The sequence below is a fragment of the Myotis lucifugus genome, unplaced genomic scaffold (assembly GCF_000147115.1).
Source record: "Myotis lucifugus unplaced genomic scaffold, Myoluc2.0 scaffold_208, whole genome shotgun sequence".
NCBI classification, from domain to species: Eukaryota; Metazoa; Chordata; class Mammalia; order Chiroptera; family Vespertilionidae; genus Myotis; species Myotis lucifugus.
In genome coordinates this window covers 30,910-46,926 of record NW_005871256.1, presented here as the reverse complement: position 1 = coordinate 46,926, position 16,017 = coordinate 30,910, and the positions used below count along the sequence as shown (strand labels likewise).

The following is a 16,017-nucleotide window of genomic DNA, read 5'->3' as shown; positions in this document are numbered from 1 at the left end:
GGAGATCACACACACACACACACACACACACACACACACACGTATGTGTTTGCTTATCCTAAGCAAAATGAAACAAAGGATAGACTTCTCTGAATATATCTTGCTTACAATTTTGACTTTGGAAATATGTTTTACATATTCAAAATAGCAGCAAATAAAAAAATTACCATGAATTGAACACAAAATAAAACTTAATCTAACTACATATCAACTTGATAACCCCCAGAAACAATAATTATTTCAAGGATTTCAAAAAACAGCATTCTGTTCTTTATTCATTCTAAGGACAAATAAAGCAGAAAAGATATCCTAAACTGCACTCAATAAAGTTATAGTTGGTAGTTATAATGTTATTTTGTAACTATTTTATATGTACTGTACGATAACAAAAGTAAATAATAAGTTACTGTCTTTAGGAACTAAGATTTTCAGTATATGTGAATGATACTCAAGTATAAAAAACCAAAGAAGTAAAAAACCTTAATGTCAAATTTGAATTAGAAATGCTAACATGAACTCATGATCCTTTTTCTTCTTAAAAGTACACACCTCTGGCTCTGTCCATTGTAAAGACTTAGAAGCAACAACACCCCAGCAGAAACAGGCGCAATCAGATCCTGACTTGCAAATACCATTCCCACTGAAAGGAACCGGGGCCAGCAGGGCTGGAGGACTGACGAGTGAGCCAGGATCCTTTCGGTGGGAAATTCAGAAAGCAATCGGAGGAGCAGTTGGTTCGAAGCCTGGGCCAGGACACATACAAGAGAGGGGTCTGGGACATCTTGATGTTGCCAGAAAGTAAGGAAACAAACAAAGACTAGTATCAAAAGGACATATAAGCCCATCTAGACAGGCTCCCATAGGCCAAAGAAAGAACAATCTATAATAATCTATAATAATAAAAGCATAATATGCTAAGTAGACCAGACAGCCGAACAACCTTTGGGATGAAGCCAGGGCTGCAAGGGCGGCAGCTGCAAGGGCCAAGCCCCTTGCATGAATTTTGTGCATCGGGCCTCTAGTTGAACATAAAAAGGATAATAAATGTAATTGATTACATTTAAAAAGGGGAAAACAAGAAACCTCTCTGGGTATCCTCAAAGGAACTTGAGCACCAACAACTTGTAGTCTGAAAATTTTTAAAAACTTAAATTAAATATGTATTCTGCTTTTCCTGTATGATCTATATTTCAAGGTTACTCAATAATCCTCATTGATGAGGGAAAGTTCTTCTTTTTGAAAGAGTTCATCGAATCAAATGTAGAACTAGAAACTCACCATTTTGCAATTTCTACGGAAACACTCAATTCAGACTACGCTCAATAATGGATAAAATCACTGGGTGGAAGGCCGACAGAGAACTTCACAATTGGAGGACCAGACTGCCGTTACCTGAACCCATTGATCACCTTAGCATCACTAAAGCCAGGGAGCCAGACACCATGTGTCTCCTGACAGGCACAGTACCACCAACGAGGTGCCCTTGCCCCAAAGCTGCACCAGAACCCAGTCAAACATTTAGCACTAACTCCACTTTATCAAAATGATGGAGACAGAGGAACAAACTACATGACAGGCTTTCCGCCTCTCAGCTGGTGTTTAAATCTTTCCGCTCTACCACTCCTGACCTCTAATACTCAGAACCAAATAAAAGCTGCAATTTGAAGACCAATTTTCAAAAAACACTTGTCTCTCTCTATCCAGAGCATTCAGAAAGGCTAATTTCAAAGGCACTTCTTGAAGCTGCTGGGTCTTGTAACATCAACTACCAGTGATCGCTTTCCTGAACTGTGCCTACAAGACGGCATGCAAAATCAATCCTGTACATCAAACTGGATTTTAAATGGCAGGGTAACAGGAGAATTTAAGAGAATCTTACGGATAAATCCTTTAGTAAAGCAAATGACCTAAGTCCCAAATTTGCTTCTGCTCTTCATGAGATCATGTTTGCTTTCAGTGCCTGCCCTTGCCAAGTGTTAAAGTGGCCACAGAACTCTGAGAAAAAGTCAAGGCAATCTCTAGCTGAGTGACTGACAACACTGATGAGAAAGGTCAAGGGTATAGTCACCTCGATGGCTGGGCAGCGGGTCTTCTTCCTCAAGGCCAGTGATGCTTGAGATACCAGATGGTTTCATTTTTCAACTGTGGTCCAAAGAGAGGGTTGAGTTGGGCCAGAATTGCAATCAGCCAACTGAAAGAATAATGGGGGAGGGATGACAACGAAAGTGGTGAAGTCATGCGGGAACAGGACCATTTTCAATCAGGATGGGGGGAAAGGAGCTTTAATAAAACTTGAGTCTACTGTTTAGACCAGCCTTCAATACAAGTTCCTAACACACTGTGCTAAAGGGGGCCCAGCTAACAGCTTATAACAAACTGGTTCACAGGACACACCTGGCCTTGGTTTCGACACGTATTACAAAGTGAAGCTTCCTCACAGTACAGCTCTGTCTTTTCTCAGTTTCTTCATTCTTCATCTAAGTACCTAAGATTTCCTGAACTCATGTATCTTTACCTCAGAGTGTGTTTTTTTATTCTTTATTGTTGAAAGTATCACAGTCCTCCTTTTCCCCCCACTGACCCCCTCCAGCCCACCCCTGCTACCCCCTCAGAGTGTTTCTACCTAATCTCAAACTCGGGAAAAACTGGTGCTCCTTTATCCATTCTACAAATGCTGACCCACAGCCCAGATGCCACACCCACTTGTACTGGTATAGTCAGATTAAATTTCGGCCCACCATCTCCCAATTAGGCTCTAACCCTTGACTGCCCCTTCTCTAACCACCATCGCCACTACAATGAGCCCCAGGAAAGGTGAACCAAATGGCTGGCTTTAACAACTGCTCATTCAGACTGTAAGTGACAGGAGTGGCTCTGGATTATGGACTGCTTATGCCGGAAGTACAATGGTGTTACATAGAACCCCAGGGTCAGACGTGAACAACAGCACAAACTGTCTTTAACGTTTTCTCATACTGTTCACAGTGGTTTTATATCTGGTAGAATTAGTCACAAACCCAATGACGTTTGAGAACGACGGAGCTAGAACCAAAGCAAAGAAATGTTAGGACCTTGAATTCCCCTGTAAGAGGGGAACTAGCCAAACCCCACCGGGCCATTATCTGGTTGGATCTCTATTTTTTCATTTACTGTCATTTTTAGAATTCTTCCAATCAAAGGATCCAAAGGCCGGCGCTGCTCACCTATGACCAGCACTGCACAGAAGCTTGCGCCCACAGAAACAGTGCACCTGCCCTCCCCACCCCACCCCACAAAAGGCGGTTTTGTGACAGGTAACCTGACACCTGAGAAGACGGGGCCAAAGCAGATACCTCCAGCTGACTCACTTCATAAACAAAAAGCTAATTCAGATGAGATTCTCTGATCTGTCCTGAGAACTAGAGTATTAAACACAAACAAAATACCAAGACGTGTAGTTGGGGTGTAACATCTCTCTGACACGGTAATAAAAGAGGGAGGACCGCGCAGGAGGCACACCGGAACACTCTGTGACTGCGGCAACTCACTCACGGTGCGGAGCTCAGTCATGGAAAATTCCACAGACCCAGGACTTCCCCACGCCCAGCAGGCAGAGAAGCTACGGTAGCAGCAGCCGCCCGTCCTTTCCTCAGGGACTGAGGTAACTGGCTAAGGCTTGGACACGTGAAAAAAAGGATGTTAGAACCTAAACGAGACTGTCCCCTTGCTTCACCAAAAACGTACAGCACTGAATGAAAGCCCAGCTCCCGGCACTTTCTGTGCTGCTGTGCGGCGGCTTCTCCCTCCTGGCTGCACGCTGGAATGACCAGCGAGCTTGTAAAATTACTGACGCTCTGCTTCCCCTGGAACCTTCCCTTTAATCCTCCCATAACACAGTTAAGGAAACTGAGGCAGGCAGAGGCTAAAGGATTTGCCTGCGCTCACACTGCTAATTAGGTGGCAGCAGCTCCTGAACCAGAAATCCAGCCGGACTAATGCTCCCACTACAAAGCTACCTGGTGAAGTACTGACATTTCGAAGGCATCCCTTTAGCAAAATCTAAACTGATCTGGGGAATAAGGAAATAAGCCATCTGCTGATTATTGATTAAATCCAGGGCAAGCCTTTGGTACCTGAGGTAAGGAAGAGATATCTAGAAGTGAGAACAAAGGCTACTTTGCTTGCTCAGGTCAGTATTGAGAAACTTTTTTGAATTTAATTTTCCATATTATTTTTAATGTTTTGATTCAAGCAAAACATCTCACTTAAAAACCCCCAACAAACCACAGTTCAAGAAAGTTCCTTGGGAAATGGCCCAGGCCTTCCCTTTGAAATTTCATGGGGGAATTGTCCCCCTCTGACCAGCTGAGCTCTGTGCCTGCCCTTCCGACTCCGACCCGACTTGAAATTTCCACAAACACAGTGGAGAACTGGGAGGGGAAAATCCAGTCTGAATTGATGGAAGTGGGTGGAGGAAGAGGTCATATTCCAATGATCCTATTACTTCATGTGTCCAGGAAGAGAGAACGAAATGTACCCTTCAAATCTGCCAAACTGTTCCCCATGTCCCCATAACCTAAGTCCAGCCTCACAACCAACCATCTGAGATATTCAAATGCCTGGGGCAGCTATGGTGCCGTGACATCAGTCTGCAGAGCTGGCATGGGCCAGAAGTCAAGTCCATGCTCCTTATTCTACAGACAGGACACTAAGCACTAGAGAGCATCATCCCCCCATGAATCCGTGAAAGGGCCGGCTGGGACCCAGGGCTCTGGAGTCCCACTGTGCCAGCTGACACCAGTGTCCCGGTTTATCCCACTATCGTTACCAATGCCACGCTCCAGGTCAGCTTTGGGGATGCAAAGAGGAATGAGAAGAGGGACCAAGCCCTGCAGGGCCCGTGAACTTGTGAGAGAGAAACCAGGAAGCAGTGGCCTGTGCTCTGGGAGGGTTCATTCTACACGCACTCCCGGCCACTTGTCAGCTCAGCTCTGGATGATTAGGGTGCTCCAGCCAGACGACATGTCCTCCCCACAGAAGAGGCAACACCCAACTCTCTCAAATCTCGCTTTGTTCTTTTGTTTCACACTCAGATATGAGAACAGGGAGCAGAGCGGCACGGTTACTTCCCGGTGACACACAGATCAAGCGGATAAATGCCTAGCTTCCCTGTTGGCAAGAACTTCGCTTCTGATCCACTGTCCCTCCAGCGAGGGCAATGACACGAGTGACCTCTATCAGTGGCTTCCTTAAGAGACAGCAGAGACACAGAGTGACTTGCACTATGTCCACCGAGATAATCTCTACTACCTGCCCTCATCCCCATCCACTGAAACAAACCCCTTCAAAGGCACATATTATCGGATGCTATTAGAAGATATGAATTCAGTATTGGGCAGGGTTGGGTTTTAAATCCAGCTATCTACCTATATATATGAAAGGCTAATATGCTAAATGTCCGACTGTCTGACCGGTCGCTATGATGCACACTGACCACCAGAGGAGCAGACGCTCAATGCCGGAGCTGCGGAGCTGCGATGACTCGGCAGCGGCAGTTCTCGGGAGACGCACCCCGAAACCAGAGAGGAGGGAGCCCGATTCCTCGCGGGGCCTTGCGATTCCACCTTCGGCCATGGGTTATGTTGTTGCTGGGGCACTGTCGCCCCGAATCTGGTTTACTGCACTATTGGATTTGCGTTCCACATGCTGTACAACAGCAACTTTGCAGAGTGCCCTCTCGCACTCGGGGACCCCTCGGGGATGTCTGAGAGCCGGTTTTGGCCCGATCCCCGCAGGCCAGGCGGGCCGAGGGACCCCCACCTGCCAGAGGGACCCCCTGCTCACTCCACAGACGCCGGGGAGGGACCGTGGGAGGTTGGCTCCAGGGTGTGTCCAGCCCTTCTCGCCCAGTCCTGCCCCACCGGCCCCTTCTAATTAACTTCCTTTCAATGTGCACAAATCTGTGCACTGGGTCACTAGTAATAAATATTAGCTGACTATCTCCAGGCAAGTGGCCTTACAACCCCAAGCCTCAGTTTCCCCTTTTGTAAAGTGAAGATAATAAACCCGCCTCAAGATGTTAAGAAATAAAGAGAGAATAGATGCAAGTGCTCTATGGAGTAGCTGACAAACAGAGGTTTAATAAACACTAGTTACTCCTTCTCTTTCTCGTGAGACAGCTACAATGCACTGAGGCACGGAATGAGATACAACCTGTGTGCTGCACAGAGGAGTCCCTCAGGCAGCACTGAGTCATCCCCGTCTCCGCCTCTCCTCCCACCCCTCCCCTCCGTGGCAGGCGGAATTCTTGGATGTCCCCCAAGACACCCAACCCCTGGCAGGCTCACCGTCTAAACCCAAGACAGTGAATACGATGATGGTCACTCCTGTGATCAGTGTCTAACAGACAGCTGGCCTGAGGGAAGGGAAGTCATCCTGGGTGGACGTGACCTACTTGGGTGAGTTCCTAAAAGGGACAGGGCTCTCCCTGACGAAAGGCATGTGGAGCGTGTGTATCACTTATGAGTGATTAGCTCAGAACATACCCTTTAGTATGCACTCGGAGAAACAACTGAATTCCTTTTTTTCTCCTTAAAGAGAGCACGGTGATAAGCTGTCTCGGTAGAGGGAGCTGGAGGGACATTGCAGGCGGGGACAGGGAGTCTGGGAGTACATCTGGCGAAGCCCGAGCAGGCTCGGGCCCAGAACATGGTTGCTCTTTGGTCTCGTAGCCTCAGCCTGGAAATAACCTTCCTGCAGGCCTCTGACCCCACAACCAGAGTCCCTGCATGGCCCCCCAGGCTCCAGAGGCCTGCTGCACCGGCACAGGCATTGGGCTACACACCCAGGCCCTGGCCACCGGCTCTCCTGCCTGTACTCAGAAGGTGGCACACTGCTTGCCCAGCAGCTCCAGACCAACTCCAGCCTGGCCAAACCAACAAACTGTCTCTGCTGTCGGGTGGACTGAGCCACACCTTCTCCAACGAGGTCTGAATCCTTTTCAAGTTTGTCTTTCCTTGAGTCTCCCTCAGCCCGAGGATCATATAGAGTTTCCTTATATCTTACACTCTTTTGTCAGAGCTTATAATTTTGTTACACTTCCCCTGCCTAACCTACTGTGTGGTTTTTATCTCCTTATTAGACTCAGACTGCTACAGGATGAGGATTTTACACAAAGAAGACTCTATTGCTGGCTTTGAAGTTGGAAGGGCTGCTCCACAAGGAATGTGGGTAGCCTCTAGGAGCTGGGAATGACCCGCAACTAATAGCCAGCAGGTTGTAGGACCTCAGTCCTACAACCACAAGGAACTGAATTCTGCCACAGCCATAGGAGCTTAGAAGAGGACCCCAAGCTCCAGATGAGAAGGCACAAAATGATTTTTCATTAACCTTATGCCAACCCTATCTCTAATGACCCTTTCATACGGCAGGGATATGCCCTATTTTTGCCAACCCTTGAAATAGCTTTCCTTTCTTTTCTACATACTTTCTATATCAGGCCTTCCAGTTCAAAGTCTGTAACAATACTCTTACTTTCCAAATTAGAAAGGAAAAAAATTATACAGGCAGAATAAGAAAAATAAATTTTTCATCTAGATTTCCCTTCCACTATAGTCAAGAGAGCCAAATATAGCCCTGACCGGTTTGGCTCAGTGGATAGAGCGTCGGCCTGTGGACTCAAGGGTCCCGGGTTCGATTCCGGTCAAGGGCATGTACCTCAGTTGCGGGCACATCCCCAGTGGGGGATGTGCAGGAGGCAGCTGATCGATGTTTCTCTCTCATCGATGTTTCTAGCTCTCTATCCCTCTCCCTTCCTCTCTGTAAAAAATCAATAAAATATGTTTAAAAAAGAAGAAAAAAAAAAAAAGAGAGCCAAATATTTTCAATGTATCCATGAGAGAAATGTAAGTAATTCTCAGACCAAAAAGCTAAGTGAAGGCAAGTACCCAGAGAGGAAAGGAAAGTGACTGCAGATAGCTTTCTGTACCTTGAGACTATATACTAACATAGATGAACTTGAGACCTCACAGGACATGGGGAACAGCAGATAAAGCCCAGGGCCCATGCAAGGTAAAGAATCTAATACAATTTTCACATACCTCCCCGCAAAAACCCAAGACCCCAAGGTGAGGATAAATCAAGCAGAACCCCCTCAAGAGAAATGCTAGGAAAATCACCTGTCTCAAATATAAGTACCAAGAAGGAAGAATTGGTCACCACTGAGAATTGGTTATCATGATGGTTTACAACTCAAATTCATTCTGTGGTTTTCAAAAAGTAAACACATATCAAGAATTTTACTTAATTTCAGCCACACTGGCGATGGCCTTAGGCATCTAACAGAAGCCATGTAAATCCTTTCTGGGAGGAGCCCACCTTCATACCAGACCTCAAAGAAGTCATACATATAAAATTATAGGGAAAATTAACAGCTTGCAGTCAACCATAACTAAACACATATGGAAACAAGGTATCATGAGTAGAAGGCAGCAAAGAGCAGACACAGACATGTAAGGGCTTTCAATACTGGAATGATCAGATACAGGTTATAAATAAACTCTGTCTTAAGAAATAAGATAAGCTTAAAATATGTGCAGGGAGAAAGAAGGAAGAGGGGGAGGGAGGGAAGGAGGAAGGAAAGGAAAAAGGGAGGGGGAAGCAAAACTATAAAAGCAAAAGAACTTCTACAGAAATAAAAACTATACTACCTGAAAATAAAAATGTCAATAGGTGAGGTTCTGGTTCTGGTAATAGCAGAGTATCAAACTTATCCCATAGACAGTACATTAATAAACTCTAATATCAAAATATGAAAACCAACTATTTGATAGTACTAGAGATTGGAAATCTCAGAAATAAATTAAAACAAGAAAAAGAAGAACCCAGTGGAAATTTTAGAACTAAAAAGTATAATACACAAACTGAAAAAAAAAAAAAAACATTGGGTGGGCCTACTAACAGATTGGAGATGAAAGAAGAAATAGTGGACAGGCCTTTTTGGAGAAACTGACAAGGGGATTCTGAAACGTATGTGGCTATTTTACAACAGCCAATAACCTTGAAGAGCACACAGGGAGGACTCAGACTTCCTGATTTCAGTACAAAGCTACAATACCCAAGACAGTCTGGTATTGCCATAAGCCTCGACAAAGAGATCCCTGAACAGAACAGATAGTTTGGAAATAGACTCACAGGTATGTGGTCAAGTCATTTTGAACAAAGATGCCAAAGCAACTGAATGGAGAAAGGAAATTCTTCAATCAATGGTGCAGTTGTACTGGGAAACAAAACTACCCAACCACCGGCCTCTCGACTGCCCACTTACGGAAAGCCTCAGGTGCAGTTCTCGCCTAACAACAGGAACTGTAAGAACTAAGCTCAACAGATCTCTTATCTTCTTTTATCTCAATTTTTGCCAGAAAAAATACTTTTCCCCAAACCTCCCAGGACCATGTACCATGATCTAAATTCCTTCCCAGACTGCTCTGCTCATCTCACAACCTGACCCAACATCCCGCCCTTCCCCTTCTCCCACCCGCTTCCACTGGGTTCTCTGTAACTTGCTCCAAGAGCTGCCACTCACTCACACAACTCCTGTTCTCACACTTAGGCTGCCTCCAGCTGCCCTGAAACCTGGCTCCCTGGAAGCTCTCAATCAGAAAGGGCTGACACCAGATGGCTCAGGCTTGGCGATGGGAGTACGAACTTCTTTGCTCCTCTCCCCCCGCCACACCCCCAAATGCTGCCTCCAGAGAGTTCTCTCCCACTCTCATGGGATACTGACTTCCACTTTGGGGAGCATGCCTGCTGAGTTTACTACCCTCTGACTCCTTCATACATTCTGGCCACTCCCCCTACTTCAACAGGGAAGGCTCAAGGGTGCCGTTTTCTGGCCTTGCTGACCTGTGCACCTAAATGCTGGCACTCCTGAGCTCTGGCCTGGCCTCTCTTTAGGGCATGTTCCTCAACGGCAGCGGTACTGACATCTGGGGCTGACTGGTTCTTTGCTGGGAGGAGGGGGCTGTCCTGTCCACTGCCGCAAGTACAGCCGCATCCCTGGCCTCTGCCCCCCGGATGCCAGCAGCAGCCGCAGTAGACAACCACTGCCTGAGGAAATCAGTCTCAGGCCCTCAACTATCTCTCCTTATATCCGGTTTCCCATTTGACATCTCTCCGAAGTTTCACCAGCATGTCAATCTTAGCCTGTCCCCAGTTGCATTTCTTTTCTCTTTTTCTAAATATACTTTTATTGATTTCAGAGAGGAAGGGAGAGGGAGAGAGAGATAGAAACATCAATGATGAGAATCATTGATCAGCTGCCTCCTGCACGCCCCACACTGAGGATCGAACCCCACAACCTGGGCATCGAACCGTGACCTCATGGTTCACACGTCGACACACAACCACTGAGCCACGATGGCTGGGCCCCAGTTGGATTTCTGTTTTGAAACCGACTTTCCTCTGAACTATGAACACAAACTGGTCACACTGGCAGAGATCCTGGCTTATTCAGAGTTCAGACATGTCACGCCCCACAGAATCTAACCTTCAACTAGAACAAACTGGGAAGAGGAAAATATTGCCACAAACAGAAGGCAATTAAAAAGTCCATGAATGTATTTCAAAACATGACCTTGTCTAGAAAATCCAGTTTCTTCAGGTGTGTCTTCCTTCAAGAGAGGTACTTTCAAGAAATAACTGGTACCTACTAGCACCAAACAGTGAACTTTTGACTTTCTGATTTATTGCAGAATCCCGCCCCTTTGTGGAAGCAGGTATGTAAAATATTTAGGGTTGAGTTACACCCATATGTTTTAGACAGATAACTTGCTAATAAGTAGGACATATAATCATGTTTCCAGGAAAAGAAAAAAATAATTTTGAAAATAGGTGCACTACCTCTGTGAATACACCGATGACAGTATGAACCCAGTCAACAAGCTGTCACAAGCACGCTGGTGCCAAGGGAAAAATGGGCTAAAATCTAGACAGCAAGAGGTAGGAGCTCGCCTTTGACTACTCTGCAGTGGCTGTTTTCTCCATGAACTAATACTCAGATTTTCCCCAGGGCTCGCCTGGTGCCACCCGCCATGGAAGGGGAGAAGATGGACAAGAGCTGGAAACATCTTTCAAACAGTTAAGCTGCAGTTCTGCCACTCATGAGGCTAAATAACAGTCTCACAAAAATATATGTTGAGGATTACCTTACATACCCTAAAATAGTATTCACTCAACAGTTTTTATAAATGAATATAATCTATTCAAATAGATGCTAAGTATTACACTTTTAAATTTAAAAATGTTTGCCCTAGCCTGGATTGCTGAGTGGTTGAAGCATCGGCCTGTGCACCCAAGGGTCATGGGTTCAATTCCTGGTCAAGGGCACTTACCTGAGTTGCAGGTTTGATTTCCAGCCCCGGTTGGGGTGAGTGCAGGAGGCAATCAATCGATGTCTCTCTCTCTCTCTCTCTCTTTCTCCCATCATGTTTTCTCTCTCCTCATCCTCCCCCTCTTCTTCCTCCTCACTTCCTCTACCCTCTCTAAAGAAAATCAATAGAAAAAATATCCTCTGGTGAGGATTCACAAAAATAAATTAATTAAAAAAATTTTAATTTAAAAAATTGTTCTTACCCTACTTGATTACAATTCTAGCTCAACTTCTGTTCAGCAGATGAACAAAAGTCATAATAAAGAATGGCTTTTGCAGGAAGGGGAGGGGGAATTAACCAAAGAACATATATGCATAGTCCAGGGACACAAACAAACAAAAAAGAATGGCTTTATTTAAGTGAGATGGTGAAATATTTAAGTGAAACGAGGCCTAAATACTTCACAATAGTGAAATACAAAGCACTACAATACAATTTCTGGTGAGTATAAACTGTACTTGGGTTGACAGAGGGAGAGAGTATCTGTACAGTTCTTATGTAAATATACTTATATTTAATTATGTAATGGCATAATTATAAAAATTATGTAAATATAAATACTGAACATAGAAAATGTGTTATTTTTTCTTTTTTAAAAATTTTGTGGGGTTTTTTAAATTTTTAAAAAAGTATGCTATTTTTATTCTTCAGGCATTATTTTATTCTTCAGGCATGAGGGATAAGCTTCAATGAAACAAAGCTGTAAAGTTTCACAACAACCATGCTCCACTTATTTCATTTCCCACCACATACATTATAAATGCCAAGAATAATGCTTATTATTTTAGGAAAAAATTACTTACAAGAGAAACATACTTACAAGAGATAGCAGCAAACTGAACAGGTCACCAACATGGTGATGATAACTCTAAAAAACAATAACAAACAAAAAATTAGATCACTTGCAAACTATGCAGACACTGCAGGATGGTTCAGGTCCCCTTCCCAAGATCACACAAGCAGGGACTGTGCACCCAGAAAAGGCACCCCAACCTGTCCCAACACCCACAGACTGCACTGCACCCTGAGGTGCATTTGGTAGAAGTTAAAGTAAATAATTAAACATTATTTGTATGGGAAGGGATATGCACTTATGTCACAGCTTAGATGTCTAATCCAAACCCACCTGAAACTGAACGCAACGGCTGCAGTGACAACTCATTTTGACGTCCAAGTAACTACCCCGTTTGGCATTTCTACCACAAAATGACACTGTGCTGCTGAAAATGGGGCTCTCTAGTGTTGACCTCTCCCCATCTCCATTCCTGTCTGAAAAAGTTAAACCTGGATCTCGAACCTGGTGAATGTCAGCACTCTGAAACTGGGTCCATGCCAACCTCTTCCCACCTCGCCTCCCAAAGGCTCCCCTCTGACCCTCCTGCTCCCCCGAAGCAGCTCTGCCTTCCACCCACACCCCACCCTCATATCAGTCATCTTTGTGCTCATGCCTCCTCTGCATCCTCAGAGTCACCAAATGCTGTGGGTTAATCCTTCTAAAGCATCCTCCCCTATGTGGCCTTCTTCCTTTCCGTTCCCACCCTTAGCATGAGAATGTATCAAGTTTGTCTAGCTGTATTCCTTCCCTTTCATTCTCTCGGCAATCACCCGGGATTAATCGTTCTAAAATATTCCTTTCACCACATCACCCTGCGGTGTCACCCCCTTCAGTGCCCCCACCATCCACAAGAGTCGTGTCCAAAGAAAGGTCCCCACACCCCACAGAGTAAGGACTGTCTCCTAGAAGGCTGGAAGCAAATATCAGAACTCCTATTGCTATTTTTAACTCATCCTTTGGAAGTGCTGTGCGTTGTATTCTCTATGGTTATTATACTGGCACATCCACTCATTCACTCAACAGATTTTCATTGAGTGTCCGGTATGTACAAGGCTCTGGGGAGACAGGAGGGAAGGAAACGGGAAAACCCCTGCCCTGGTGAAGTCTACATGATAGTGGGGCAAGACAGACAACAAACAAGTGGAACAAGAAACAAACAAGATCTATCTATCATCTATCTATCTATCTATCTATCTGCCAGAAGGTCAGTAGTGCAGATGGAGAACAAAGCAGGAAAGGAGGATAAGGGTGAACAGGGGAGTCTGAGATAAAAGTGCTGTGAGATGTGCACACACAGATACGCACACACTCACTTATTCAGAGATGAAGCAAAAGTGAATACATAATTACTGGATCTACGTGGTGGTATACAGCAGTCAGACTACTCTTCCTACTTTTCCGTATGCCTGAAAATGTCCTGCATGTTTGAGAAAAATGAGCTTATAACTCCTGGCACATCAATTCCTGTGCTTCCTCCCCCAACCTACTGCTAAGGGAGCCACCTGAAAAACCTGAAACTTTTAGAGATGTGTGGATTCCTAGAGAGAAACAAGGGAATCATGGAAACAGGAATGGCCAGGAAAGCGGGTTCAGGCACAGACTTGATTTCATCCTTTTATCCTACACTTGTTCAGTCACAGGAGAGAATGAGGAAGGGGCTTTAGGTTACCCATAGATTCAGAAGTTTTCCCTTTTGCCCTTTTCTCTCCCTGCCTCGCCAGGTCCTGAAAACCTCATCACCCTATTTTCGGTCTTCTGATGTGCAGGGGTCTCGCAGGAAAGAGGATGGAACCGCAAAGTCTCCCTTCCTCCCCTCACACGGGGCACCTTTATGAAGGTGCTTTACTATCTCCTTAATGAAGACGTCTTCATGCTTCAAATCAAAAAGGCTCTCCTGGCCCCTGGCTGGTTTGGCTCAGTGGATAGAGCATTGGCCTGTGGACTGAAGGGTCCCAGGTTTGATTCTGGTCAAGGACACATGCCTGGGTTGCCGGCTCAATCCCCAGTGGGGGGCGTGCAGGAGGCAGCCCATCAATGATTCTCTCTCATCACTGATGTTTCTATGTCTCTTTCCCTCTCCCTTCCTCTCTAAAATTTTATATATATAAAACTTTATATATATATATACACATTTTATATATATTTATATATATATTACATATATAAAATATAAATATTTTATATATATTTATATATATATATATATATATATATATATATATATAAATTTATACACACACACACACACACACACGGGCTCTCCTGTTTTAAAAATTCACCATAGTCCTTAAAGCAATTCATCTCCTTCATGTATTTTAAAAAATTAACTTGCAGTCTTTACAGGAGGCAAAGGAAAACTAGTACTAATTCCGTACTAACATTTCCACTTTACAATGAGGAAATGGGAATGTGGAAAAGCTAACTAAATTGCTCAAGGTCACGGGGATCATCCAGCTAGGGGCAGTGCTTCTCAAAATGTAATACAGTAACTCCTAGGAGGCACTGTGTTTCAAGACCTGCTCAGTCCTGCCAAGAGCAGGAAATATAAGGATTGGGGTGGAGGCTGTGGCTTAGACCCAGATAACGTGTCACTAGCAGGTCAAACCTGAATCATGACACTAGGGCTAGAAACTTCGTAGCCATGCACATTAGGAGGCTTTTCATTACCCAGATAACAGCATGGGCATCAAGTCCCGAGGCTGGGGGGGGGGGGGGGGGGTCTTTAAGAAAGGAGTGGTCAATGCTACCAACACATTAATAAATGCTTTTCTGAGTATGAAGGCTGGGAAGGCAGACAGTCGTGTAATGCAGCGATTTTCAACCTTTTTCATCTCATGGCACATGTAAACTAATTACTAAAATTCTGTGGCACACCAAAATATATATATTTTTGCCGATCTGACAAAAATATAGGTGTAATTTTGATTTACAAAAAAATAATAATAATAAATAATAGTAATTACCTACCCTTTTTGTGCCAAAGTGGTTTTTAAAAAAATCAGGTGCCTAAGGATTTTTGGTACCAAGAATGAACCAATCAGATGTAACCTTATCCAACCTGACCAATAAGATGCAACTCAATTATATGACCTATATTTATGGTTCACGACAGGGCCTTCTCCCCCTGACGGCTATGGTGGTGTTGGCTGCTGTCATGTTTTTATTTGACAATCCAAGGGAAAGAGGTCAGTGCCCCTGACTGAATAGCCAGGTATTCATGTTTTAAAAATGCTTGTGGCACCACGGTTGACAATCGCTGGTGTAATGACAGAGTTGAAGGCAGAAACTCTAACTCCAGTGGGAGAAACCAGTCTCGGAACTTACATTTGGTGACTATAAACTGCGTTCATAACCCCTGAATTCTGACACTCGATTTCACCTATTACTGCTCGGGAAGATGGGAGGGAGGAAGGCAAGGGGGACCTGATGCTACCAAATGATAGAAATTCGTGTACCAGTTTCCCTTGAATTACGTTTTACTTTTAAACTAGCTGGAAGTAACGGGCCTCATAACACACGTTTATTTAAGAGAGCAAGAAAGGGTCCCGGCCACAGAATATTAAGGAGGTAACAGCCTTTTCTTTCCTTCCCTGAAGGCCGTACAAGTACCCACTCGGGGGATAGTTACTGAATGCTGACTCTGCATGCAAAGCACTGTGAAGCCACCGATTCGTGTCCAAGAAAAAATGGTGTTTCTGACAAACGGTGACTTCAGTCTGTTTCACCTCACATGACCCTGCAGAGAAAAAATGACTAAGAGGCAAAAGAGGAACG

The 16,017-nt window shown here is 44.7% G+C and overlaps 1 protein-coding gene and 1 long non-coding RNA gene across 2 annotated transcripts in view; one reads left to right on the top strand and one right to left on the bottom strand.

Annotated features, from left to right (window-relative positions):
- ATP6V0E1 (ATPase H+ transporting V0 subunit e1) overlaps window positions 1-16,017 on the bottom strand; it is a 22,320-nt gene that overhangs the window by 5,440 nt on the left and 863 nt on the right. The window contains exons 2-3 of the mRNA XM_006097657.2: window positions 12,229-12,276; window positions 2,069-2,191 (exon numbers count right to left, since the gene is read on the bottom strand). Of these exons, the coding sequence (XP_006097719.1) occupies window positions 2,098-2,191; window positions 12,229-12,276 (142 nt within the window). The 3' untranslated portion in view covers window positions 2,069-2,097. The remainder of the gene's footprint in view (window positions 1-2,068; window positions 2,192-12,228; window positions 12,277-16,017) is intronic.
- Window positions 5,892-7,581, top strand: LOC106698637. The gene is made up of 2 exons (XR_001350005.2): window positions 5,892-6,966; window positions 7,121-7,581. It is a non-coding gene; the product is annotated as an uncharacterized LOC106698637 (long non-coding RNA).